The 25,801-nt window shown below is 39.9% G+C and overlaps 3 protein-coding genes across 3 annotated transcripts; 2 read left to right on the forward strand and 1 right to left on the reverse strand.

Annotated features, from left to right (window-relative positions):
- Positions 1 to 1,371: 1,371 nt before the first annotated feature.
- On the forward strand, positions 1,372 to 6,381 carry cplx4a (complexin 4a). Its single transcript, XM_053411629.1, has 3 exons — positions 1,372 to 1,535; positions 3,685 to 3,772; positions 6,154 to 6,381. Exons 1-3 carry the CDS (start codon positions 1,372 to 1,374, stop codon positions 6,379 to 6,381), a joined length of 480 nt encoding a protein of 159 aa, XP_053267604.1.
- Positions 6,382 to 10,875: 4,494 nt separating this feature from the next.
- On the forward strand, positions 10,876 to 13,226 carry rx3 (retinal homeobox gene 3). The gene is made up of 3 exons (XM_053411607.1): positions 10,876 to 11,140; positions 11,489 to 11,715; positions 12,780 to 13,226. The coding sequence occupies exons 1-3, from the start codon at positions 10,876 to 10,878 to the stop codon at positions 13,224 to 13,226; spliced, it is 939 nt and encodes a 312-aa protein (XP_053267582.1).
- Positions 13,227 to 15,158: 1,932 nt separating this feature from the next.
- On the reverse strand, positions 15,159 to 16,767 carry grp (gastrin-releasing peptide). The gene is made up of 3 exons (XM_053411671.1): positions 16,408 to 16,767; positions 15,505 to 15,731; positions 15,159 to 15,417 (listed from the first exon to the last, which is right to left on the reverse strand). The coding sequence occupies exons 1-3, from the start codon at positions 16,556 to 16,558 to the stop codon at positions 15,364 to 15,366; spliced, it is 432 nt and encodes a 143-aa protein (XP_053267646.1). The 5' UTR covers positions 16,559 to 16,767; the 3' UTR covers positions 15,159 to 15,363.
- Positions 16,768 to 25,801: the final 9,034 nt, after the last annotated feature.

Below are 25,801 nucleotides of genomic sequence, written 5' to 3' on the forward strand. Positions count from 1 at the left end.
CGCTGGGTTTTTCCGTTATACGTTTGTCTTTTTTTATGTCAAAATGGCTGCTCTGGAAAAAAAGTCCATTAGAATTTATCGACATATTGACTTCATCTAAATCTATAAGATAACCTGTAGCACATGCAGAATATAGAATATATACGATAAATAATGCAAGTATGTGTTTTTCAAGGAAAAGAAAGATGTGCAGCAAACTGCAGCAGTGTTTGCATAATCCCTGATTAGAGTTCAGGTTTCCTATCGATGCAAATGTCATCCAGAATTTTTGTTGAATCACCGAAATATAGGCTGTATGTTGACATTCATGGTCATCGTATGTCATATTTCTTTATGTTTAATTCTGCTCCAAAATCATGGAGCGAGCGACATTCAGAGAAATGTTGGAGTTGATGCACATCTTTCTTTTCCTTGAAAAAAACATACATGCGTTATATATCGTATTTTCTATATTCTGCAGGTTCTGCAGGTTATTTCATAGTAGAGGAAGTTAATGGAACAAATGGTAAAGGAGATCTGTGCATCCTTCATTTCTCCCACACTTTACACCTACAGTATTATCATGATCTATTGTAAGGTGTCCTTGGATGTCTCGATAGGCCCTTGTTGATTTCATTGCAGTGTTGATCAGTAACTAAGTGATCTTGCAGTAAAGAATGAACATGTGAGAACACTTGAGCATAAATCTAGAAATCACAGGACACATCTGATGGCCCATTTCTGAAACGTTTGACAGCTCAAGTGAGGTAACCAAAATAAAATGGAGAAATGAAGCCTGAGCAATATATCCTCCTGTCAATCATCTTCCCACGGAACAATAGCCCGGCATGAGGGAGGTTCCAGTGCGGATAAACATGACTATAATCACGCTTCTCTCTCTCTCTCTCTCTCCACTCTGCTCGGCCTCAGCAGTATAAGCTGCACACGGGCCGGCCCTTACTTTACTAATACGATTAAGCAGCAGTGGGTGTGTGTGGTCACAAAGTGAAGGCCCCTGTCTACAAAAACTCTATTTCTTTATGATAAATGCTTCACCTTGCTCTGCCACAGAATGCACTAAATGTCCAAAATAAAAAAGACGACAACATCCACCAAAGGTCTGCATGATTTAAAAATAGAGAGAAAACAGGCCATCTGCCTCTTAGCGTCGTGGAGCAGGGGGGATTAAATCCAGATTATGGCCGAGGCAAACCGTGTGTGTGTGTGTTTGCCTGTCATCAGTGTGTCCTTGGATCCATAGACAAGCAGCAGGTTAGCTAGAGAGCTACCACTGGATTTGACAGCTATAGGAAGCCAAAGCGGAGGGCGCCATAAAGGGGCAGCGACGTTTCTTCCAACCAGAAAGCAGAGAAAACAGTCACAGAGGTCGAGATGGCTTTCTTGATCAAGAGCATGATTGGGAACCCCCTGTCAGGAATTGGCCTCGGGGGTGGAGGTGACAAAGAAGAGGAGGCCGCCCCCACAGATCCAGCCAAAGCAGCGGGGATGACACGGGAGGAGTATGAAGAGTACCAAAAACAGGTGGTGGAGGAGAAGTAAGTAAACAACCCGGACCCTACAGTCCCTTATGAATTGATGCCATTGGTCCGTGGAAACCTGTATGGCTGCAGAATCTGACCTTGAAGAGCTGCAGTCCACTTCGTCACTGTTTAACTTTCCCTGTCTTGCAACCACACTCCCATCCAACACCAATTCATTTGTATTTTTTTTTTTTGTGCATATGTGAGTTTTTGGGACAAAGCAATGATTGTTTCCCCCTACAATTTCTACATGATAATCCACCAGGACTAGAGGTCATGATGGACCTGGATCAATAATCTCTCCTAATCTGTCATCAATTTCTGCATCAAGAGCGGAGATGGGTAACATTCTGTTTAGTGTTTAGTTTTAAAAACAATTCAGTATTCAGTTGAAAACACGGACTTTAATGATTCCAGTTCTTCTCCATTGCGCAGAGATTTCCATAATAAAATATGTACAATGTGATTAATATGTGTTTAATCAATCCTGAATTGAATTTAGAAGGAAAACTGTAAATTGTGCGATTGTACAAATGTGACTAATCTAAATTTGGTGAAACGGTAGATTTTAAAGCATCAAATTCAGTCCGCTTGTATGACATAACAGGATTAATCCACCCTCTCTACTCTCATGTTTGGGGAATTAAAATGACAACACTCGTATTGTAGATTTTTTGTAACGCTATTCACATATTCACTCCACGATGACTCCTGATGCAGACAAACACATTGTTGGGAAATAAAAGACTATGTATCAGTATCTCTATGATCTGCAAAGTAAAGGTCATTTTAATGAATGTGTAGTTTACAGAAACCTGGGTGCAGCACTCTGTTGTTCGACTGGAGTTCAGGTTGTGCCGTCTTTGCTTGATTGGAAATCTGCTCGACTCAGTCTGGCTTTATAATCCCATCTTTAATTGGCTGAGGGAAAGTTAACGTGAATAGTGCCATGAGATATAGGAATACTTATATATATATATATATATAGCAAAGTGCACAGAACCACATTGACATCAGGAAATGGCCTTTGATGAATTAAGCATACAAGTTTTTAGAGGATGAGGACACTTTTAAATAAAAAATATTCATCCCATATGTTAGATTTTGCAGATTTTTAAATTCCGATGCTATTGACTTCTTTGATACAGAATACAGTCTCAGTATGCATCTTATATTCTGTAGATATATGGGAGGTTAACCAGTAGTGGCATACATGAAAGTAAACATTACCAAGGACCAAATCATCGGTGACATACAGAACCCTGCATGCATATCTGGGGAATACTGAAAAAACAAAAAAGACGCTAAATGACCACATAAAAGTGAATATGCCCCAAGATTTGGTAAATATTTAATAAAGGCGGCATCAAAATGAGTCAAATATATATATATTGCTTTTGTTTAAACTAGAGAATCCACTGAGGGTTAGTCCCTGTTTCGTTGCAGTGTAAAGACATTTTAAAGGTACAAAATACTGAATTATACAAAATGAAATAAAAGACTACTAAAATACAATTAACAAACACTGCAAATAAAAAAATTTAAAAAAATCGGAAGCTGAATGGTTTGTAATCATATGACCAGGTTTGTGATCGTATTTCAAATTGATCGAGAGTCTTTTCAAACAGTTTCCTTGTTTATTTTGAAGTTGCTTTGTATTTGAAGCAGATTACATTACATAAAAAAAAATACAGTTGTAGATGTTGAAATCGTTGATGGAATCTACCTGAAGCCAAAGCACTAATATACACTAATGGTAAAAAAATACAACTTTACTTTACATTCATTAAGCATAGGAACATATTGAGACCATATTGGTAACTCATTTGATTACCTAGTCACTAACGTTTGTGATATTGGAATATTGCGATGAGCTCTGTGGAATCAGGTTGAGGTTTATTTTCTTTACGCTGGATTGAAACACATAAAAGGTAAAAACCGAATGAAACACATCAAATCCTGGGGTTGAAAACATGTTATGCTGCTAGAACCCGTGACACATTGTAGACAAACATGCAGACACACAAAATCCCACCTGCAGATATCGTGTTCTCCAGAAAAGAGATTAACAGGCATAATATTTTTTTACTTTGACCAACATGGGATGTTGTTGTGACTGATAGTCAATGTTGCTGTACTAAAAACATTGTTGTGTCTCTTTCAGGATGGAGAGAGATGCAGATTTCTTACACAAGAAGGCAGAGAGGGCCACACTTCGGGTGTGCCTCAGAGACAAATACAGACTGCCAAAGGTAAGGGATTTACATCTGTACTGTATAAATGATACTTAATAGAGGAACACAAAGGTATAATGGTTGATCTTAAAGTAACACATCGCTTTGACCTACTGATGTATTTGATATTTATAAGCACTTCATTAAAAAAGTGTATTTTAATATGCAGTTTTGTGACACACTTGAAACCTCTAATATAAAGACATATAAGAATATTATTAGACATATTTAAATGATAATTATACAAAATAGAACATTTATACACCAGCCTCTGCTCACAGGTTCCCTGAGAGGGATTAAATGTCTACGACTGCAGTTTATTGTGTTCAAAACACTGAATATGTGGATGTAAACTGCCTTTCATGCCAAAAAAGGGGATTTTACAAGTTTACAAGACCCAAGTTGCAGTTTCTGGAGGATTTCTTTAAATATATATATTGATCAGATGGCCCTTTTCTCCATTTGCTATTAAGGACTGGTAAAAATATGAGTCAGCTCTTGTTAAAAGGCCCTTTCCTCCAGTGACTGGCAGAAAGAGCAGCATCTGATGACTGTGCTGAGTGCGAGCGGCAAATAGCTGCTTCACAGTGAGCAGAGGCTGCCTTTATCTAACAAGAGCGCTTGGCAGCTGCAGCCTGGTCAACAGGAGGTGGAGGCCATGCCAGTAGATTAGTGACAAATACATTCAAAGCAGCATCTCGGCGACGTCAGCCTATGTGTCCCACATTGCACCTGGAGTCTTAACAGGGCCAAACCGCGCTGAGCAGGTGTCTCAGGCTCATTAGGGAGCAACAGGCAGCGTGAACCGGCTTCAAGGAAGAGCCACAACTACTTTCGTGATTGTAGCGTGAGGCAGCTACATGATTTAAAAAGGAATCTTACAGAGAAATAAGCTGTAATGGAAGGAGCAAATAAGGTATGATGAGATTTAATCTAAGCATTTTAAAGATAAATATCTAGAACCTTATAATGATATACATTAATCTGCTGATGCAGCCTTACCTGTAATGAACTGTGTGTGTGTTTTTTATAGGAAATTCACTTTCTAATACAGCTTTTTCTGATGAGATGATTTTCTATTCCCATGAATGCAGCGATGACCTTGGAGGCTTTTTTTCTAGCAGCCTCTTGCATCTGTAGTTTTAAACAATGGGTTAATTTCCTTTCACAGTTTGTCTCTTTTAAATTGAAACAACATATTTATGACGGACACAATGGCAGGGAGCTGTGCATATAAATGTAATTATTTTCTGTAAAGGATGTTTGTATTGCATGGCAGTTTGAAAAAGACCAACATACAAAGCCTTTAGGAGTGTCTCTATTAGAGCTGAAATATACATTTAAAAGGATTTTCACAATAAAGCACCTAAAGGCATATTGTTCTGTTAATTATTTTATTTTAATCTTTGAAGGGCTGGGGACCTACATAATGTGAACTCAAGTGTGATTTAGAAAAACACCTATTTATTCATATATATCTCATGTGTAGTGTGAGTAAACAGGAAGATGTTGTTGTCCGTCCACTGGCTTTAGGGTCTCGTGCGACACCGTAGTAGATATCTTTAGACTATCGTTGGGATTCAGAGAGGAAAGGCTAAAGGCAGGTCCCAGATAATCCCACAGATTGAAGTTTAAAGTAGTCACAGCACAGTGCCTATTGCATGACTTTTCCACATATTAAGTGATTAGGTTTAGTTTGTTGGAAAGATTTTAAATTGAGCATTACCATGCACTTAGTGCAGAAAGAGGGAAGTCAAAGACACAGGGGCATCAGAAAAATATGTGAAAAATGTTGAAAACGCTTTAAAATCTTTGTTAGGAATTAACTAATTGTACTTTATTTGAAAGTTATGGATGTTTTATATTGACCTTTAATGGCTGGCATATGCAGTATGACAGGCCTGAGTGTGGCAGTGGAACCTGAAATGTTTTGAAAAGCAGGCGGCCAGGCAGAAAGTTAATCCTGTAAAAATCCTTTAAGTCAGCCTCTAGGTTGTTTACCTCTGCAAATAATAATTCAACACTATAAATACATAGTCTCTGTTATAACCAGGGAAAACACAAAATGTCCTTCCTACACCTGACAGCCTCATATTGTTAAAAGCAGACATTTTTTAAACATAAAAATAACACTCGAACAGAAAGACCTTACATAAATTGAATTTGTATGGATATAACTGAAATAAAAATGATTACGAGAAAAATTGTATACATGTATACCACGGAGGATAAACAGATAAAAATAGTTTTTGGACAAATTGTAAACAGGTGTAAAAATACACAATTCCTTATTTCAAATGTCTCTAATGCGATTTATAGTGTCACACCATCAACTGTCATATGTCAATGTTTCTGGGTCCTTACCCATGTTTTCTGGCTGCTGCTTTCACCGTCCGCAGAGTGAGCAGGACGAGAACATGATCGAGATGGCCGGGGACGACGTGGACGTGCCCGAGGAGCTGCTAAAGATGGTGGACGAGGACGCCACGGAGGAGGAGGGCAAGGACTCCCTCATGGGCCAGATTCAAAACTTGCAGAACATGGACATGGACCAGCTGAAGGAGAAGGCCTCGGCCACCGTCACCGAGCTCAAGACTAAAGCGGAGGAGAAGTGCTCCGTCATGTGAACGGCCTGCATTTCAATTTCCTGGAAATGAAAGACCAAACTTCAGTCAACATGTAGAATCTGTTATAAGCACTAAAAAGGCAAAACATCCGTCTAAAATGAAAAAAAAAAAATGCCTGGTCCCCTCAAGGTGACACAGTGCTACTTCTACCAGTCTGCATCACGCAAAAATGGATATATTGTAAAAGTTTCCCAGTGACTTAATAATCAGAAACTATTTAAAATTATGTCCAAGGTGCCCCATGTCTCCCCAGTTTTCTTGGTTATATAATGTGATTTTCCCTGAACGTCCATGCAAAGTATTTCTTCTCACTTCTCTGTCACAGGTCACAGGTCACAGTGCATTTCAAAATGTTTGTGATATAATGAGACAGTTTCGTCTGTGTATTTCAACTGTCCTTTTGGTTGTTGGTTATTCTAGTTTTTTTGTATGTGGTATTTGAAATAATTACGGTATTTAGATGGATTTTTTTTTGTCTTTCAATATTTAAGAATTACTGGTACTTTCTCTACACAAACACTTCAGCAGTTCAGTGAGCCTGAAACATTTGCAGAGACATTTTCAGATTTGCACAAATCCTAATATTAATACACTTATTCCATATATATTTATTCCATTCCAGTGAGAGGAATGAACATAAACACTGATGAAATACGTGGAGGTATTTAAAACTGAGAAAACAAAATGTCTGAATGTTTAAATAAAGATGTGTATTGAACACATTAAATATGTTTGTTCGTGTTTGAAGCTTGAAAATCCTCTTCAGAGAGCAATCCCACTATATTTCTATACTCAGACTAGCCACCAGGGGGAGTTTGGTTTACGATAAACGTGCGCTAATTATAGCGTTTCAATCCTGTTCCACTAGCAGATTACCCTCTTCACTGGTGTGTAACTAGGATGGGTCTTCTTCAGCCCTGATTGGAAGGTTTCACCTGACCTGTGGACAAAATGCTAATTGCAGCTCAGGCGTAAAAACAGGGTCCGAATAGTTCGTAATTTCAGTGTCACGTGACAGATTAGAAATTAGTTGGTCCTGAATCTTCATTAGAAAATATCCCACCACAAATTTAAATTTACATCTTTTCAAATGCAAAAAATATATTTCTATAGTTTTAAACTTTATTGCATGTTGACAAACTTAAACTGTTTTGCAAATTACTAAATTTATGATATTTGAATGCAATTTTGTACATGCTTTCAAAATGTGACCATACAACCTCACAAATTTTTAACTGGGTCTTCAAATCAAACCAGAAATTCAGTTTAGCAATTTCCTCAAAAACTGAATTTTCAATTTCTTTTATGTACGATTATTATTGGTCAAACTATCGATGATCTTAGTTTGGGAAAATGGCTAAATGCTATGATTATTAACTTTAATTCTGCTGCATGGTGCTTCATGTCTGGATTTCACTAGCGACCTCTCAAATGCTCAGGCATGGAGAAATTCTGCTGTCCAAACATAAAATGTACGAAGCTGAACCAACTGAGCGATTAAAACCATCTACCTGAATCAAAGGCTTAAACTGTGAATGAAGAAATCAGTCTTAATTTAATTGGGCATTATCCAAACACTTGTTAGGGACGATTAGGCCGAACGAGGGGGGAGGCAAGAAGGAAGGAATCCTCAACATTAAGAGTTTCACATGAAGTCGAAACGACGGCTGTGGATTTGTGAAGTCTGGAGATTACCATCTAATAGGATCAGAACAACCAAGGTTGTCAGCCTGTGCCTCTCTCTCTCTCTCTCTCTCTCTCTCTCTCTCTCTCTCTCTCTCCAGATAGGGATATTAGTGAATGAAGCAAAGTCTGAAGGCCCGATATGTCATTCCTCTTTTTATCGGAAAACAATGCTTAGCTACCAGCTCGGCAAATTACACAAGTCGATCATATTCATCTTCAAATATAAGAAACAGTCTCATCCACTCCATCACAGATTCTCGTGGAGTTTCAAGACGCAAAGACAGTTGCTAACATTCATGAAAATATTCAAATCGGGGTAGAACTGACAAAGGGTTTCTAACCCGCGTTAGCTAAAAAAAAAAAGAAAAAAGGTAAAAATACAAATGATACTTTGAAATTTTGCAATTTTTGAGTAATGCCATCTGAAGTACTGGACAAATGGTTGAAATAAAAGTTTAAATTGAGGTGAACAAGTAGCCTATAGGTTATGCTAATGGTTGGACCAAACTGAGTAGAGTATGATCGCTAAAATTGTATTAATAATCCCATTCCGAGTGTTTACTTTAAATGTGTATACTTTACAAACACGTAAATCTATCAACCATAAATCAGCAATGGTTTGGTATAACGTCTTATATTACAGAGCAGTGACACTTACCATATTTGCCTCTGAAATGCAAACGTATAGAATTGCATATAATGGAATTGAATAAGTAGATACCTGAAAATAATACTATGGTACTTGACTGAATGCAGCTTCTCTCTGACACCGGCTAATAATGATATTTTAAACAATATGTTCATGCTTTTAACTTGATGGCTGCAGTTTTGTGTGAGAGCTCTTCCTCGTCCAAGGACCAAGGGGCCTGGACAGAGCTCAGCATCCAGCACCTTCAGAGGTGGTGATAAATCCAGGCCTGATCACCACTAATGCTCTTGTGTTGGAGCATATCTGCACCCGGGGTCCCAAATCTTGTGCAGCCCCCCCTCCCTGAATAATGAAGGCTGCTCTGGCAGTCAATGAATGTATAACAGCTTTGGGGCAAAATAATTTGGTTAAGGCAATATAGTGTAACTTTAATGTACCTTTAAAAGAAACATAGAGAAATTTGCCTGAGTGTTGAAATCATAAAATCATACCACTTTTATATCTGAATTAATTTGTTTTATTTTCTATCTGTACACAAACTATGATTTGCCCAAACAAGACAAATAAAATTGGATTAATTGACGTATTAAACAAACAAGACATAAAGTGTTAATAGATAAGTTTGAGAGGTGGTGAAGCTATTTTAGCACACAGAGGGAGGAGCATTTCTATAACACATTTTAAATTGTTGTTTCAAATTGAATTGTAATTATTTTTGATATCCATAAAACACAAATTCTCTCTTATTGAGCCAAGCACTATTTTCTCTATGGAAACATACATTTTATTAAACAAACACGTTCTGACAGGTTCACTGTCTCAGCACCATGTCTGTTTGAAACACAATTTTAAGCCTTTTCACATTTAAAATTAAAACCACTTTGTCAACAGATTCACACAACTTCGAGGTAAAGGTGATTTCAACAGAGGGAAAAATAAAAGTTCTCATCTGGATTCAGAAATACATTTGGAAACTGAGGGAGAATCAAATTGAGTTTGACTATTTTACCCCCTGATACTTTCAAATCTGTTTTACAAACCTGCTCATGCATTCGCCACAAATCATCATTACAACACACAAAAGCAGGAGATGACCAGAGAACAAGTTTTTTTTCTTCCCTTTAAATAACATTTGCATGCATTGACTCCCAACTTTCTGGAGTTAATTAAGGAGTGCTCAGTTAGCGACCCCCCCTCCCTCCTCTATCTGGCAAACAAAGGATAAGGTCACCTTCTGTGATTAGGAAAACCTAAATAGTTTTAAGGGTTTTAACCCTTTTGAGTAAAATAATGTAATCCCCTTAAGTAGGATTACTATACTGCTGTCAATCTTTGTTTGCTGTTAAGTGGTTATAGTTATTGTTTGGGCTTTGTTTCCCTGTTGGACTCAACACCTGTAAGAACTGGTTAACATATAGTTTAAGTCTGGTTTAGGAATCATTGGCTTACAGTTTAATTGAATTAAAGAGACTATTATAAATACTTAGATTCAATGTGAGTCAAGAAGTGTGATTTATTGTTTATCTTTAGGTCAATAAGACAAATAATGCTTTCACTAAATTAAATATCAATTCATTTTGGCAACAATATCTTGACGCTTTGATTAAATACTAAGCTGTCATCTTGCAATCCATGTCCTGAGCAGAAATCTTGTAATTATGATTTTGTTGTACCTTAATCTGTTTGCCTATAATCTTCCTCTTTTTTTTTGACAGACTGACATGACATGACATCTGGAGGAGTGGAAAGATGGTTTTAAGATTTATGTAAGAAGGTTTAGAGGCAGCATCCACCGACTGATGCACTTGAGATTGGGAGGAGCTATGGGAGGCTGCATGGTGGCGCACAGTTACCCCTAAATCCAGCGGGGCCAAATCCCACGGGACGTCCTCTCTCTCTCTCTGACGTGCAGCGGGGGTTGCAGCTTGAGCAGGGGGTCGTGCAGCAGGCGCTACTTTAAAAGCCCCCTCTGAGGATACTCCATATCCACATGCGCAAGGCAGCCTCGCTGGTGTGCGTCCTACGCGCAAGTTCCCCGAACCTCCCTCAGACTTTTTATTTGACATCCACAACTTTACCCAACAGGAGAGAACAGCAAAACCTGGACTTTTGATTTGGACCGTGCGTAATTGTCACCATCGTTTAGACCTCACCGACCAATGTGGCTTCTTGGATCACCTGCCCAAGTCATGATGATGATGGATGAGCGCCTGTCTCCCCCCACACGCTCGGTTCAGAGCCCCGGGAGCAACCCGTCTACGATCCACAGCATCGAGGCCATACTGGGATTTAAAGAGGAGACTATCTTCCACAAGTCGGCCTCGTACAGCATGGCGGGAAAAGTTCTGGCCAAAGATGCAGAGCGCACCGGGAGCGTCACCGTGACACCGGGGAAGAAGAGTCTTTACGCAGAAAGTTTTGACAGTAAGTGGATTCAGTTGAATGAAGGAATCGAGACGATTTAAAATGCAGTGTATTTCTGCATTTTAAATCGTATAGACTTTGTGGCTTTTGAAGGTTTAAAATCGCTACATAAAATGGCTCTTTCTGTTAGTTTCTCTAGGACATTTTTGGGGGAATCAGGAGTAATTTTGTATGATGTAAAACAAATTGTCTTCAGCAGATTGGAGTGGCAATAAGAAATATTAGAGTTTAGATTAAATACGCAACACTTGGAAAAAAATAGAGCTGTTTGATAGGCTATTTCCATTTGGCCATAACTTGAACCTTACTGGATGTTCTCCCCTCTCACCCTGGTCCGTGTCTCCGCAGCTGTGTGCGCCGCTGAAGCCTCGGTGTGCCCGGACTCACCGGACAGAGACGACGGGAAACTGTCCGATGACGAGAACCCGAAGAAGAAGCACCGTCGGAACCGGACCACGTTCACCACCTTCCAGCTCCACGAGCTGGAGAGAGCCTTCGAGAAGTCCCACTACCCGGACGTGTACAGCCGCGAGGAGCTGGCCATGAAGGTCAACCTACCGGAGGTCCGAGTGCAGGTATGTCCCAGGAAATAAAAAACCCTTTTGTTCATCACACTTTTATTGGCCTGCTACTGATCATAATAATCTTTATTTATACAGCACCTTTCCAAAAGTTACAAGGAGCTAGAGAAACAATTAAAAAGGAATTTCAAGTTTACATGATGGCTGTTTAAACATGGTGATTATAATTTTCACCATTGAACAAAACAATATTTTAATAAATGCCAAAGATCTTAAAAAAACATATATAAAAATAATCTAAAGTAACATTGTAATAGGTATCATCTTTCCCTCAAAATTTTGTTTTGGGTTAAAACTATTCAATTTTAAATGATAAACTCGATTTTTAGGACAATACTAGATTATATATATATACAATACGTCATCATTTTCTGTCTTATACCCCATTATTTACAACTATTTTAACCCACCAGTCACTAATTAATATTTAATATCAATAAATAAATTTTTACTATGTTGACAAATTGGTGTTTCATTTACAGTTTGTTTACATTTTTAATACAGAAAACGATTTTAACATCATGTTTTTTTCTTGGTTTAGTTCAGGTAAAAAGAAAATGAGGCTTTTATGACATCATTATTTTTATCATTGTTAAAAGGAAATATTACAATTTGAGTCCCCTTCTGGAAATATTTCTGTATGTTTACATGCGATTATTGATCACAATTTGAAGGAAAGTGTTTAGTTTAAAAGCTCAAATCCTCACTCATATATTTAATAATTTTATCCAGTCTTTTTAAATGTTCACATAGAAGTAAGGTCTCGATCTTTCTATGTTAAGTGCTTGAGATAATGTCTGTCGTGATTTAGGTCTGTTCAAATAAAATAAAATGAATTTAAATACTTAAACACAATGATTTATTTTTACATAATATATTTTAAGCTTACAGCCTGTGTTTTTTGTAGCTGTCTCTTCTTTCTGTCTCTCTTCCTCTCTTTGTGTTTTGAGAGACGCTCTGAGGGCCAAGCTGCTGCATAGAGTTCCCCCCAAAGGAATAAACAAAGATATGATGATTGAAATGCATTGAAAATGAAAAAATTCTCCTCTTTCTTTCAGGTGTGGTTCCAAAACCGACGGGCAAAGTGGCGTCGGCAGGAGAAGCTGGAGGTGAGCTCCATCAAGCTCCAGGAGACCTCCTCCTCTCTGCTCTGCCTGAGCCGCTCCCCCACAGGCTCCCTGGGCTCCGGCCTGCAGCTGGACCCCTGGCTCTCCAGCCCGATCACCACTTCCACCTCCCTGCAGTCCCTCCCGGGCTTCATCGGTGGCTCGCAGGGCCTTCCGGGCACATACAACCCTTCTCCTCCTCCTTCTGTGCCCTCTTCCCTGTCGGCCTCCTTCCTCTCCTGCCCGGGCCTGGGACATGGCCAGCCCCTGCCCCACATCGGCTCTATGTGCCCCCCACCCCCGGCGTACCAGTGCTCTGCTGATCCAAGGAACTCCAGTATAGCCTCACTGAGGATGAAGGCGAAGGAACACATTCAGAGTTTTGGGAAGACGTGGTGATGCTGAGTGGAGCTCAGACATGGACATGAAGTACCAGAATACATCTGTTGCATCTTTTGGAAACGTGACTTTATCCTCCTGCTGAGGGGGCTGCAGTATTAGACATTTGGAAAAGTGAGAAGTGCAGTTTGACTTCTAGGATTAGACACATCCTAACCTACCCTTCTGCAAAGGTTTGACACTAACTGTACATTCACTGTGAAAATATGGAACTTCTGATAATCAGAGTTTTCTGTTTTGGGTTTTTCTTCTCCTTTATCTTCTCTGCAAACAGTTTTTTTAAGTTTCTAAGTTCATTCAGAACACGTTCATTCTTTCACCAATAGAGCAAATTCCATTTCTAGCAACCAGTATGTATTTATTCTACTGCTGTAAATGGAGCACTCCTCATTTCCCTCTACTCGATTTTGGACTCAAATTCTCAGTTTTCACCATGAAAGATTTATCGGATGTGAACATTTTCTTTATACAATAAACTGTGTGTAAAAGCAACAAAGAAGATAATGACTAATCAAGTTGTCCCAGAACATTATCCACATTTGAGAGGTTTGAAATATGTAGCAGAGGAGCTTTTATGAGCTGGAGGGATCCACCGATCTCACACGTCAGTAAAGATGTGTAGAGGATCATGAACCACACTGGAGATTTAAGGCAACAGTGGAATGAAACTCAGAAGACAACACGGGAAATTCTAAATACAGTACCCCCTAGTGGTGGATGACTGTCAGGCTGAATGAAAAACGTTTTCCAAAAACAGCTATTTTAACTTTAACTGCAAATCCAGTGATACACGAGGGCTTGATGTTGTTTTTGGCTTAAATTTGTTTAAAAAAAACAATTCTTACTCAAAAGAATTTGCCATTGCTTTCAAAATACCTTCAATGGTGGATTCAGATTTTATTTGTTTTCATCATTAAACTGCAGAAACTCAGCACACATTAATATGGAAAATTCTGAATATAGCACCCTCTAGTGGTGGATGATAATCAGGCTGGTGAGAAGAAAGATTTTGTATATTAAATGAAAAATTAGTGAAACAGTTGATGTTTTTGGTTGTGATTGTTTTTTTTAAATGATTATGTTTTTTACCTACAATACTTTGCAAAGGCTGCGAAAATCCCTTCAGCTTTGGCATTATGGACTCAAGTAGGCCCACAATGCCTTCTGTAAATACAAATTTGGATTTAAAAAAAGAATCATCTAAATTGTTATATTTTAAAGCTGCAAAGTCACTTAACATCAAACGTTGAAGTAAAGCAGCATCTCTTTGCAGCATCGAGGGAATGTGTGTTTAACTCCCAGACTTCCTCTCTCTGCATTTGTCAACCCACTTATTTCATCCTCATTAGCTCCTGTAAACTGTCTCCCATTCGCTCCTGGGATTACACTCGTAATGAGTGATGGGGTGAAAGTGGCTTGTACTTCTATTGTTGGCCGATCATCCGTGAAAAATGAGGGAAGAGAACAGAAGAGAGAGAAAAAACTGTCCCTTGGCTTTAAGAGAAAGATGTGTGTAGCCAAATTGTTTCAATTAGCATGTCCTATTGTCTGTAAGCCCCGAGGGCTAATAAATGTCGCCATCATCATCCATCCTCCTGTCCTAAATGGGACGTTTCTTCCCTCCGATGAGAGGAAAGCAGCATAAAAGTGAAGTGAATTGACCATAATCGTCTTCTTATGATCGCTTCTTATTTGTAATTATGATTATGTTAACCCTTCATACTTTACCCTACAGGTAACATGTAACGACAAAACTACAGATGCTCTTGTGCCATCTAGCGGTTCAGACCGCTTACTGCACTCATGGAGAGAACATGAATATTCTTTTTGGATGATCATATTAGACAAATATAAGATATCACTTTTTTTTTGTGCAAAGCATGATCAGACGTCAACAATGCAGTTATCACAACGTTAAATTTATTCGTTTTTTTTTGGGCTTATGTGACATATAGTCTTCAGGCCAGTCTGCCGTCAAACTGCTGCATGATTTAGAAATATGAAATCACTGATTAAAATAAACTTCCAGTTTCAAACATTTTCTCACAGCAGAAAAAAAAAAACTGTCAGTGTGGATATGTGATTACAGTGTTTCGAGGTGGTGGTGACTGCTTCACAAACAGAATCCGTCTCGCTCTCAGGTGGAGTCGTTGCCTCGCAGTTTCAAAGCCAGAAGAAACAGGTCTGACAGCTGGGATGAAAGTGAGAAAAACACAAATTATTATCTTATTTCGGAACCACTTAAAGATCAATGAGGAGATCAAATCCAAAGCCAGACCTCTCTGAGATACTTGTCTCTGTCCTCTTCTCTCCAGCCTCTGTGCAGTTGGAGCAGCCTGTCTGCAGTCTGGGTCCTCATCTGGTTTTGGTTCTTCTGCTGTGTCAGAGTCTCCATCAGGGGCTCGAATCGGTCCAGCTCTGTTTCTGAGAGCTTCTCACCGTTGGGGTTCGTCCCCTGCACGTCAGCAGGCGGGTTCTCGATGCTCTTCTTACCCATCAAGTGACCTGGAAGGTTGGATAGAGATGCATGAAGATTGAGCTGTATATATTCAGATTGAACTACATGTAGGCTAACCAGAATTATCTAACATAGTACGCGTCCAAAGGTGATCAGCCATCTGTAATCACACTTTAATATTAAAAGTATAGTAATAGAGACTCTAATTTCACCACATACAACTAATGCAGGGGCTTCAGTGATGTTTCACATGAAACAGCTTTCCTGTCCAAAGGAGACACTTTTCTTAATTTAACTGAATAAAACCCAATTGATTGTAATTTCATTATTTTATTTTACTGTCATTGTTTTTTTTTCCTGCAAATTATGGGTATTTTCAATTTGATCAATGTGTCTTGTTTGATTTAAATCAATATGTCTTACTTCAATGAAATCAATATGTCTTATTTCAATAAACCAATACAGCTTATCCCATTTTAATCAATTTTAGTTCAATCAATAACTCTTAATTCAGTTAAATCAATGTCTTATTCCAATCATTGAATCCATAACTTGTTCCGATCAAATTAAGAAGTCCTCTCCCAATTAAATACATATGTACAATTCCAATTAAATCAATACATCTTATTTCAATTAAATAAAATAGTCTAATCCCAATTAAGTCAACATTTCCTCTAGCAGGTAACTCAATGTATCTCCTGTGAAGTCATAGGTTGTTCTTACCTACTGCCCAGTGGTTGCCTCTTGGGTACATCTTCCCCACCACAGCAGCCGGACTCTCTGAGAATTGGACCACGCATTTGGGTAAAGTCGCCAGAATCAGAAGCGGCCACAGTCTGCAGGTCCACGAATAACACCAGCACACTCCGCCCATCGTTACCAGAGATCAGACCTATACACTACACGTATATGGATCCTCAGCTGCGGGAATCAGCTCGATGTAACTTCAGCAAACCTCCACCAGAGTCGACCAATTGTTTTTTGTATTGTGTGAGGCGGTGGCGCAGAGAGAGACGGAGCAGAGGAAGAGCAGAGGAAGAGGAGAGGGGGAGTCGGTCCGAGCGGTGGACTTAGAAGTTACACTCCCGGAGCCTGAGACAGAAAAAGCCCTAATGACGAAAGTTCAGAGCCCCCCTCCTCATCCAGATCCAGCTGCACGTCATCAGCTGCTTTTTCAAAACTGCTGTCAGGACGAGAGGGAACATGGAGGAGACTGATGGTCATCATCCATCAGCTTGTAATTATCAGACCACCGCTCTTTGTTCATGTTTGTTCAGAGCTGGTCAGCGTCACGTCGCCGTGATGGACGGCTCGTGTGTGTAATTGCTTCCGTCTCATCCGTCACAACAAGGATGTGCACGTGGAGGAGGAAGCTGCACAATAACCAGTGACGACAGAAGAACACAGAGGATTTACGTTAAAAATACTAATCTTTAAACTATTTTTAGCAAAATGCAGGAATTTCTGAAAAGTATTGCTAATGCAAAACGTCCACTTTCACAATGTTTTAACATTCAGTATGATATAAGATTATTAATGAATGATTAAATCAAACTTTTCAGAAAACCTTTTTACAATATAACCATAACTATACATAAAATGACAGAAACTATATCTTTGAGGAAATTTTATTTGACGTATACGTCCAATCCACTAACATGGAGGAGGGGGAGTGTATGATCTATCCTGCAGCCAGATGGCGACGGAGATGCTTCGGCTTCACTTGCTTAGTCCTTTCAAACCATTCAAATTGTGCATATAGTTTCAACGACAGATCATCCCCTGATAAAGAAGAATTAATCAAATGTGGCGTGGCTACTTTTACAATATAATGAGAGTATGTTTCTGATGAATGAACATACCTCAAAAAATTTGATTCTTCTCCAATGAGATATCTTGATTTGAGTCAGCAGATCGTGGTGTAATAAGTTCTTCAAACGAAGGAGTAGTCTGAACCTGCTCTATGTGAAAAGTGGCCTGAGGAAACTATCATGATTTCAAGTTAGAACAAATGACAAAACTTGAGTCAGTAAACATTTTGTCAGAGGTAAAAGTCCTTTCAGTCATTTCAATATCTCTGGTACAGAGAAGTGCAGTACTTTCATCACCATCATGTCAAATCTCCATTTCAGAATGTTACTATATATCACATAATTAGATTTTACAATATAATTGATAAATTAACACATTGGTGTCTTGTTCTAAAATCTCTATCTGCAAACTAAGCAGTATGAACTACAGCTGTTAGGTAGTAAAACGTGTTGGATCTAGTAGGATGGAGTAGTAAAGCAGCGATCAAGTTAAGTATTGTAAAGTTCTATAAATATAGTTATTGTCCTCAATGGCTTAACAAATCAGCGTTAAATCCAGACCTTCCTGTTGCTTCTTTTTTTTTTATTTTGAAACATTCTGTGAAATCTCCCTTGCTATTGTTGAATAAAGTGCGATTTCCCAAACATCCCCTTGTTTTCAGAGCTGAGGAAATGACGCAGAATTTTCAAAAAACAAACACAAGTCAAACAAGATGACACGAATGACAATGGGCAATATTTCTGCCAAAGACAAATATTTGACGACGCAGAATGGTGTGGTCTACCTCATTTATCGGCACAGCTTATTACAGTGTATTGAACCCTCTGGAAAGGTCAACAGTGTGAATTAATCGGCCCTAAAAAAACTAATTCTCATACTTGACTGACCCCTTTCATGACAGTATTGACCCACAGATTGGAATAACAATGGATGATGACAGATACGGAGTCCATGTGCTCTGTGTGCGTAGGCGTTTGCAGGTATAGCAGCATTTTGTGTTGAAAAGGTTAAAGGTTTCCTCTGGGCATTATCCACTTACACACCCCGGCAGGATATTAGAGAGCATCTTGGGCTCAGAACGTATCACATCCCTGTCCGAGGCTGACCTTAACCAAACAGGGTGATTCACCACATGGTCAAAGGGCAACGGCAGGTACAGAGCTCACAGAGCAGGTGCCACCAGGAGTATTTGTCGTTTTGTGTTTATGTGAGGCAACAAGGTCCCGCGCATGATCGTGCACCAAGGAAATGTACTGAGAAACCGGAATGCATTATTCATATAAGGTTATTTCATATAAATCAATCTGCTAATAAAGAGGTTTATTTTAAGCGTAAAAAGTGTAATACCCATACATGAGTTCTTAGAATTTGGAATTAGCTGCTCTGGTATAGTATATACTTTAAATAAATCATTGAATATATCTTGACAAATGTCAAGCGCGCTGCATAATTGAAGGTATGAACTTGCCACATACTGAAAGGTCGAGGAGTTTTTTTTTCTTCTACCTATACCATGAGAGCTGTAAAGTTTTTTTTTAAATATAGTATATTTATGTGGGAAAGTACCTGCTGTTCTTCATACAATGTTCTTCCCTGGTGTATAATTTACATCTCAATAAAAGGAAAGAATAAAGACAATGGTTTTGTATCCAGTTTTACTCTTAATATTCCATTTAGTGGTAGAGACACTAGGTGGCACTGTTGGGTGAATCTTCCGGAAAGACTCAATGGCTTGTACCAATAATCCAGTTCTGTGATGAAAGATATACTTACTATACTATACTAAGCTAAACTTTTGTTTAGTGTTTAATCTATTTTCATAACATGATGGAGAATATGTAGATTATAGACTAAAGATTAAATTTGGAATTTATCATTATTTAGAATGTAGTGATAACTAGGGCTACGTTGTAGCACTTGCGGGCCCGAGCACCCGCACGTTGAAGCCTGTTGCGGTCGGTGGAGAGAGCGATCGATGACCAAGCGCACATCATCGATCGAGCATGCACTTCTCCACGTTGCATGCGTTTTGCGCTCTGCGGCAGTAGGTTTGCCAGTGGGTGGCGCCATCACTATTATTACACACAGACTTATAGATCTGTTCAAGTAGCCGCTCTGATGTAGCGTGAGCAGTTTCGTGTCAATTGGAAAATTTTACCACAATGTAATTTTCACACTGATCAGTAGGTGGCGCTATGACCGTGAACTAATGTTTATATATGGAGCTGTTCAGATCAGGATTGTGATCATAGGTCAGAAGTTTGGAGCCGGTTGGATAAGGCAGTGTGGATTAACAAAGTACTTCCTGTTTCATGGATAATCAGTAGGTGGCGCTATGACACTGAGGAAATATTGACACATAGAGCTGTTCAGGCTTGTACTCTTATCATGTGACAGAAGTTTGGTAGTGATAGGACAATGCACAGTGGACTTATGAAAACATCGTGTCCTTTGGCGAAGGATGATCCTTCGCCGCACCTCAATGTTTAAATGGTTTGAGGAAATGTCACAATTCTGACCTTGATTCAATGACTTGACTGATATGATTTGAGCTGTATATCGTAAATCAGCCAGGAGCAGTTCATCAAAGTATAAAACATGTCACTTCCTGTAGCCACCAGGGGGCGCTGTAATTTCAAGTCATAATTTCTGTGTAGATGTCATCAGGATGGCACCCTTGTCTTACATGTCTAGTTTGGACTCGATTGGACAATGTATGTCCGAGATACAGAACCTCGTGTTTTGATGGCGTTTAATCAAACTCAAGACGCCACGCCACGGTCACACGGTGTGACGAAAGGTCAATCTCTTAATCACTTTTTATCTCCATCTTGTTGTGATGGCACTGATCTTAATTTGAAGTTAATCTGATGAAAGCCCTGGGACAAGTGCATCAAGTAAAAATGTGGAATATGGAAAAAAAATGGCCACTTAATCCAAAATGGCGGCCTCCCTGTTTGGTCAAGCATACCTATCCAAGATATTTTTTTGTTTGTTATGAAACGACACATGTCCCGATAGATTTGTATAAATGTCGGCCATCGTAGTGCCGGGGTTGCCCTATAGGGGGCGCTGGTCAGTTTTTTTGCCACGCCCATTTCTTAAAACCATATGAATATCTTCAGGGGGGGGCTGTTGTTACACACATGTAGTTTGAGAGAGATAGAATCATGAACACTGAAGTTACAGCAATTTCGTGTTTCACGGCGAGTTGATGAACTTTAATGCCACGCCATTCATATGGCGTTTGACGAAAAGTCACGGTAATCTTATGTCTTCATTGTCAATGTCTTGGGACCCATTTGATACAGTTTGACATGGTTGAGGTCAGTGGATGAGGAGAAATTCATCCAAGTGTAAGACAAGCAAAAAACAAGACATTTCCTGTTGCCACCAGGGGGCGCTGCGGTTTTAAGTCATCATTTATGCATAGATGTCATCAGGCGGGGACTATTGTCTTACATGTCTAGTTTGGACTTGATTGGAACATGTATGTCCGAGATACAGATGCCCGTGTTTTGATGGCGTGTAACCAATTTTTAACGCCATGCCACGGTCACACGGTGTGATAAAAAAAAAATCCCTCAATCATTTTTTATCTCCATCTTGTTGTGATGACACTCATCTGAATTTGAAGTTGATCTGATGAAAGCCCTGGGACGAGTACGTAAAAGTAAAAATGTGGGATATAGCCAAAATGGCCACTAAAAGCAAAATGGCGGACTTCCTGTTGCGTTTTTCATAATGCTCCATGAGACTTTTTTTCATGACTGGTCACGATACACCTATATCCAGATTTTGATGAAAATCCGTTATGTGGAAACCTAGGGGCTGGTTCCAGGGGGCGCTGTAGAGCCATTTTGCCACGCCCAATTCCAATTACTCCAGAATACTAAAATATCCGCAGACCTTGAATTTCCTGCAAAGTTTCATAACTTTTTGAGCATGTCTAGACCCTGAAAAAGCCCCCCAAAGGGAAATAATAATAATAATAATAATAATAACTAGGGCTACGTTGTAGCACTTGCGGGCCCGAGCACCCGCACGTTGAAGCCTGTTGCGTTCGGTGGAGAGAGCGATCGATGACCAAGCGCACATCATCGATCGAGCATGCACTTCTCCACGTTGCATGCGTTTTGCGCTCTGCGGCAGTAGGTTTGCCAGTAGGTGGCGCCATCACTATTATTACGCACAGACATATATATCTGTTCATGTAGGCGCTCTGATGTAGCGTGAGCAATTTTGTGTCAATTGGACAATGTTAACACAACTTAATTTTCACACTGATCAGTAGGTGGCGCTATGACCCTGAACTAATATTTATATGTGGAGCTGTTCAGATCAGTATTGTGATCATAGGTCAGTAGTTTGGAGCCGGTTGGATAATGCAGAGTGGATTAACAAAGTACTTCCTGTTTCCTGGTGAATCAGTAGGTGGCGCTATGACACTGAGGAAATATTGACACATAGAGCTGTTCAGGCTTGTACTCTTATCATGTGACAGAAGTTTGGTAGTGATAGGACAATGCACAGTGGAATTATGAAAACATCGTGTCCTTTGGCGAAGGATGATCCTTCGCCAAACATCAATGTTTACATGGTTTGAGGAAATGTCACAATTCTGACCTTGATTCAATGACTTGACTGAGCTCATTTGAGCTGTATATCTTAAAGCAGCCAGGAGCAGTTCATCAAAGTATAAAACATGTCACTTCATGTTGCCACCAGGGGGCGCTGTGATTTCAAGTCATAATTTCTGTGTAGATGTCATCAGGATGGCACCCTTGTCTTACATGTCTAGTTTGGACTCGATTGGACAATGTATGTCCGAGATACAGAACCTCGTGTTTTGATGGCGTTTAATCAAACTCAAGACGCCACGCCACGGTCACACGGTGTGACGAAAGGTCAATCTCTTAATCACTTTTTATCTCCATCTTGTTGTGATGGCACTGATCTTAATTTGAAGTTAATCTGATGAAAGCCCTGGGACAAGTGCATCAAGTAAAAATGTGGAATATGGAAAAAAAATGGCCACTTAATCCAAAATGGCGGCCTCCCTGTTTGGTCAAGCATACCTATCCAAGATATTTTTTTGTTTGTTATGAAACGACACATGTCCCGATAGATTTGTATAAATGTCGGCCATCTTAGTGCCGGGGTTGCCCTATAGGGGGCGCTGGTCAGTTTTTTTGCCACGCCCATTTCTTAAAACCATATGAATATCTTCAGGGGGGGGCTGTTGTTACACACATGTAGTTTGAGAGAGATAGAATCATGAACACTGAAGTTACAGCAATTTCGTGTTTCACGGCGAGTTGATGAACTTTAATGCCACGCCATTCATATGGCGTTTGACGAAAAGTCACGGTAATCTTATGTCTTCATTGTCAATGTCTTGGGACCCATTTGATACAGTTTGACATGGTTGAGGTCAGTGGATGAGGAGAAATTCATCCAAGTGTAAGACAAGCAAAAAACAAGACATTTCCTGTTGCCACCAGGGGGCGCTGCGGTTTTAAGTCATCATTTATGCATAGATGTCATCAGGCGGGGACTAATGTCTTACATGTCTAGTTTGGACTTGATTGGAACATGTATGTCCGAGATACAGATGCCCGTGTTTTGATGGCGTGTAACCAATTTTTAACGCCATGCCACGGTCACACGGTGTGATAAAAAAAAAATCCCTCAATCATTTTTTATCTCCATCTTGTTGTGATGACACTCATCTGAATTTGAAGTTGATCTGATGAAAGCCCTGGGACAAGTACGTAAAAGTAAAAATGTGGGATATTGCCAAAATGGCCACTAAAAGCAAAATGGCGGACTTCCTGTTGCGTTTTTCATAATGCTCCAATAGACTTTTTTCTATGATTACTCACGTTACACCAGTGTCTAGATTTTGGGGAAAATCGCTTTTGTGGAAACCTAGGGGCTGGTTCCAGGGGGCGCTGTTGAGCCATTTTGCCACGCCCAATTCCAATTACTCCAGAATACTAAAATATCCGCAGACCTTGAATTTCCTGCAAAGTTTCACAACTTTTTGAGCATGTCTAGACCCTGAAAAAGCCCTCCGAAGGGAAATAATAATAACTAGGGCTACGTTGTAGCACTTGCGGGCCCGAGCACCCGCACGTTGAAGCCTGTTGCGGTCGGTGGAGAGAGCGATCGATGACCAAGCGCACATCATCGATCGAGCATGCACTTCTCCACGTTAAATGCGTTTTGCGCTCTGCGGCAGTAGGTTTGCCAGTAGGTGGCGCCATCACTATTATTACGCACAGACATATATATCTGTTCATGTAGGCGCTCTGATGTAGCGTGAGCAATTTTGTGTCAATTGGACAATGTTAACACAACTTAATTTTCACACTGATCAGTAGGTGGCGCTATGACCCTGAACTAATATTTATATGTGGAGCTGTTCAGAATAGTATTGTGATCATAGGTCAGTAGTTTGGAGCCGGTTCGATAATGCAGAGTGGATTAACAAAGTACTTCCTGTTTCCTGGCGAATCAGTAGGTGGCGCTATGACACTGAGGAAATATTGACACATAGAGCTGTTCAGGCTTGGACTCTGACCATGTGACAGAAGTTTTGTAGTGATAGGACAATGCACAGTGGAGTTATGATAACATCGTGTCCTTTGGCGAAGGAAAATCCTTCGCCGCACATCAATGTTTACACGGTTTGAGGAAACGTCACAATTCTGACCATGATCTAATGACTTGACTGATCTGATTTGAGCTGTATATTGTAAATCAGCCAGGAGCAGTTCATCAAAGTATAAAACATGTCACTTCCTGTAGCCACCAGGGGGCGCTGTAATTTCAAGTCATAATTTCTGTGTAGATGTCATCAGGATGGCACCCTTGTCTTACATGTCTAGTTTGGACTCGATTGGACAATGTATGTCCGAGATACAGAACCTCGTGTTTTGATGGCGTTTAATCAAACTCAAGACGCCACGCCACGGTCACACGGTGTGACGAAAGGTCAATCTCTTAATCACTTTTTATCTCCATCTTGTTGTGATGGCACTGATCTTAATTTGAAGTTAATCTGATGAAAGCCCTGGGACAAGTGCATCAAGTAAAAATGTGGAATATGGAAAAAAAATGGCCACTTAATCCAAAATGGCGGCCTCCCTGTTTGGTCAAGCATACCTATCCAAGATATTTTTTTGTTTGTTATGAAACGACACATGTCCCGATAGATTTGTATAAATGTCGGCCATCGTAGTGCCGGGGTTGCCCTATAGGGGGCGCTGGTCAGTTTTTTTGCCACGCCCATTTCTTAAAACCATATGAATATCTTCAGGGGGGGGCTGTTGTTACACACATGTAGTTTGAGAGAGATAGAATCATGAACACTGAAGTTACAGCAATTTCGTGTTTCACGGCGAGTTGATGAACTTTAATGCCACGCCATTCATATGGCGTTTGACGAAAAGTCACGGTAATCTTATGTCTTCATTGTCAATGTCTTGGGACCCATTTGATACAGTTTGACATGGTTGAGGTCAGTGGATGAGGAGAAATTCATCCAAGTGTAAGACAAGCAAAAAACAAGATATTTCCTGTTGCCACCAGGGGGCGCTGCGGTTTTAAGTCATCATTTATGCATAGATGTCATCAGGCGGGGACTATTGTCTTACATGTCTAGTTTGGACTTGATTGGAACATGTATGTCCGAGATACAGATGCCCGTGTTTTGATGGCGTGTAACCAATTTTTAACGCCATGCCACGGTCACACGGTGTGATAAAAAAAAAATCCCTCAATCATTTTTTATCTCCATCTTGTTGTGATGACACTCATCTGAATTTGAAGTTGATCTGATGAAAGCCCTGGGACAAGTACGTAAAAGTAAAAATGTGGGATATTGCCAAAATGGCCACTAAAAGCAAAATGGCGGACTTCCTGTTGCGTTTTTCATAATGCTCCATGAGACTTTTTTTCATGACTGGTCACGATACACCTATATCCAGATTTTGATGAAAATCCGTTATGTGGAAACCTAGGGGCTGGTTCCAGGGGGCGCTGTAGAGCCATTTTGCCACGCCCAATTCCAATTACTCCAGAATACTAAAATATCCGCAGACCTTGAATTTCCTGCAAAGTTTCATAACTTTTTGAGCATGTCTAGACCCTGAAAAAGCCCCCCAAAGGGAAATAATAATAATAACTAGGGCTACGTTGTAGCACTTGCGGGCCCGAGCACCCGCACGTTGAAGCCTGTTGCGGTCGGTGGAGAGAGCGATCGATGACCAAGCGCACATCATCGATCGAGCATGCACTT

This window comes from Pleuronectes platessa, chromosome 19, assembly GCF_947347685.1.
Source record: "Pleuronectes platessa chromosome 19, fPlePla1.1, whole genome shotgun sequence".
Taxonomy (NCBI): Eukaryota; Metazoa; Chordata; class Actinopteri; order Pleuronectiformes; family Pleuronectidae; genus Pleuronectes; species Pleuronectes platessa.

Bases quoted from the DNA above. Each gene is read 5' to 3' on its own strand.
- rx3 (XM_053411607.1), top strand. From the start codon at position 10,876: ATGTGGCTTCTTGGATCACCTGCCCAAGTCATGATGATGATGGATGAG. The intron at 11,141-11,488 runs GTAAGTGGATTC...GTGTCTCCGCAG, and splicing joins TTACGCAGAAAGTTTTGACA to CTGTGTGCGCCGCTGAAGCC. The intron at 11,716-12,779 runs GTATGTCCCAGG...TCTTTCTTTCAG, and splicing joins TACCGGAGGTCCGAGTGCAG to GTGTGGTTCCAAAACCGACG.
- cplx4a (XM_053411629.1), top strand. From the start codon at position 1,372: ATGGCTTTCTTGATCAAGAGCATGATTGGGAACCCCCTGTCAGGAATT. The intron at 1,536-3,684 runs GTAAGTAAACAA...TGTCTCTTTCAG, and splicing joins AAACAGGTGGTGGAGGAGAA to GATGGAGAGAGATGCAGATT. The intron at 3,773-6,153 runs GTAAGGGATTTA...CACCGTCCGCAG, and splicing joins ACAAATACAGACTGCCAAAG to AGTGAGCAGGACGAGAACAT.
- grp (XM_053411671.1), bottom strand. From the start codon at position 16,558: ATGGGCGGAGTGTGCTGGTGTTATTCGTGGACCTGCAGACTGTGGCCG. The intron at 15,732-16,407 runs GTAAGAACAACC...CCAACCTTCCAG, and splicing joins AGGCAACCACTGGGCAGTAG to GTCACTTGATGGGTAAGAAG. The intron at 15,418-15,504 runs GTCTGGCTTTGG...CTTTCATCCCAG, and splicing joins GAGACAAGTATCTCAGAGAG to CTGTCAGACCTGTTTCTTCT.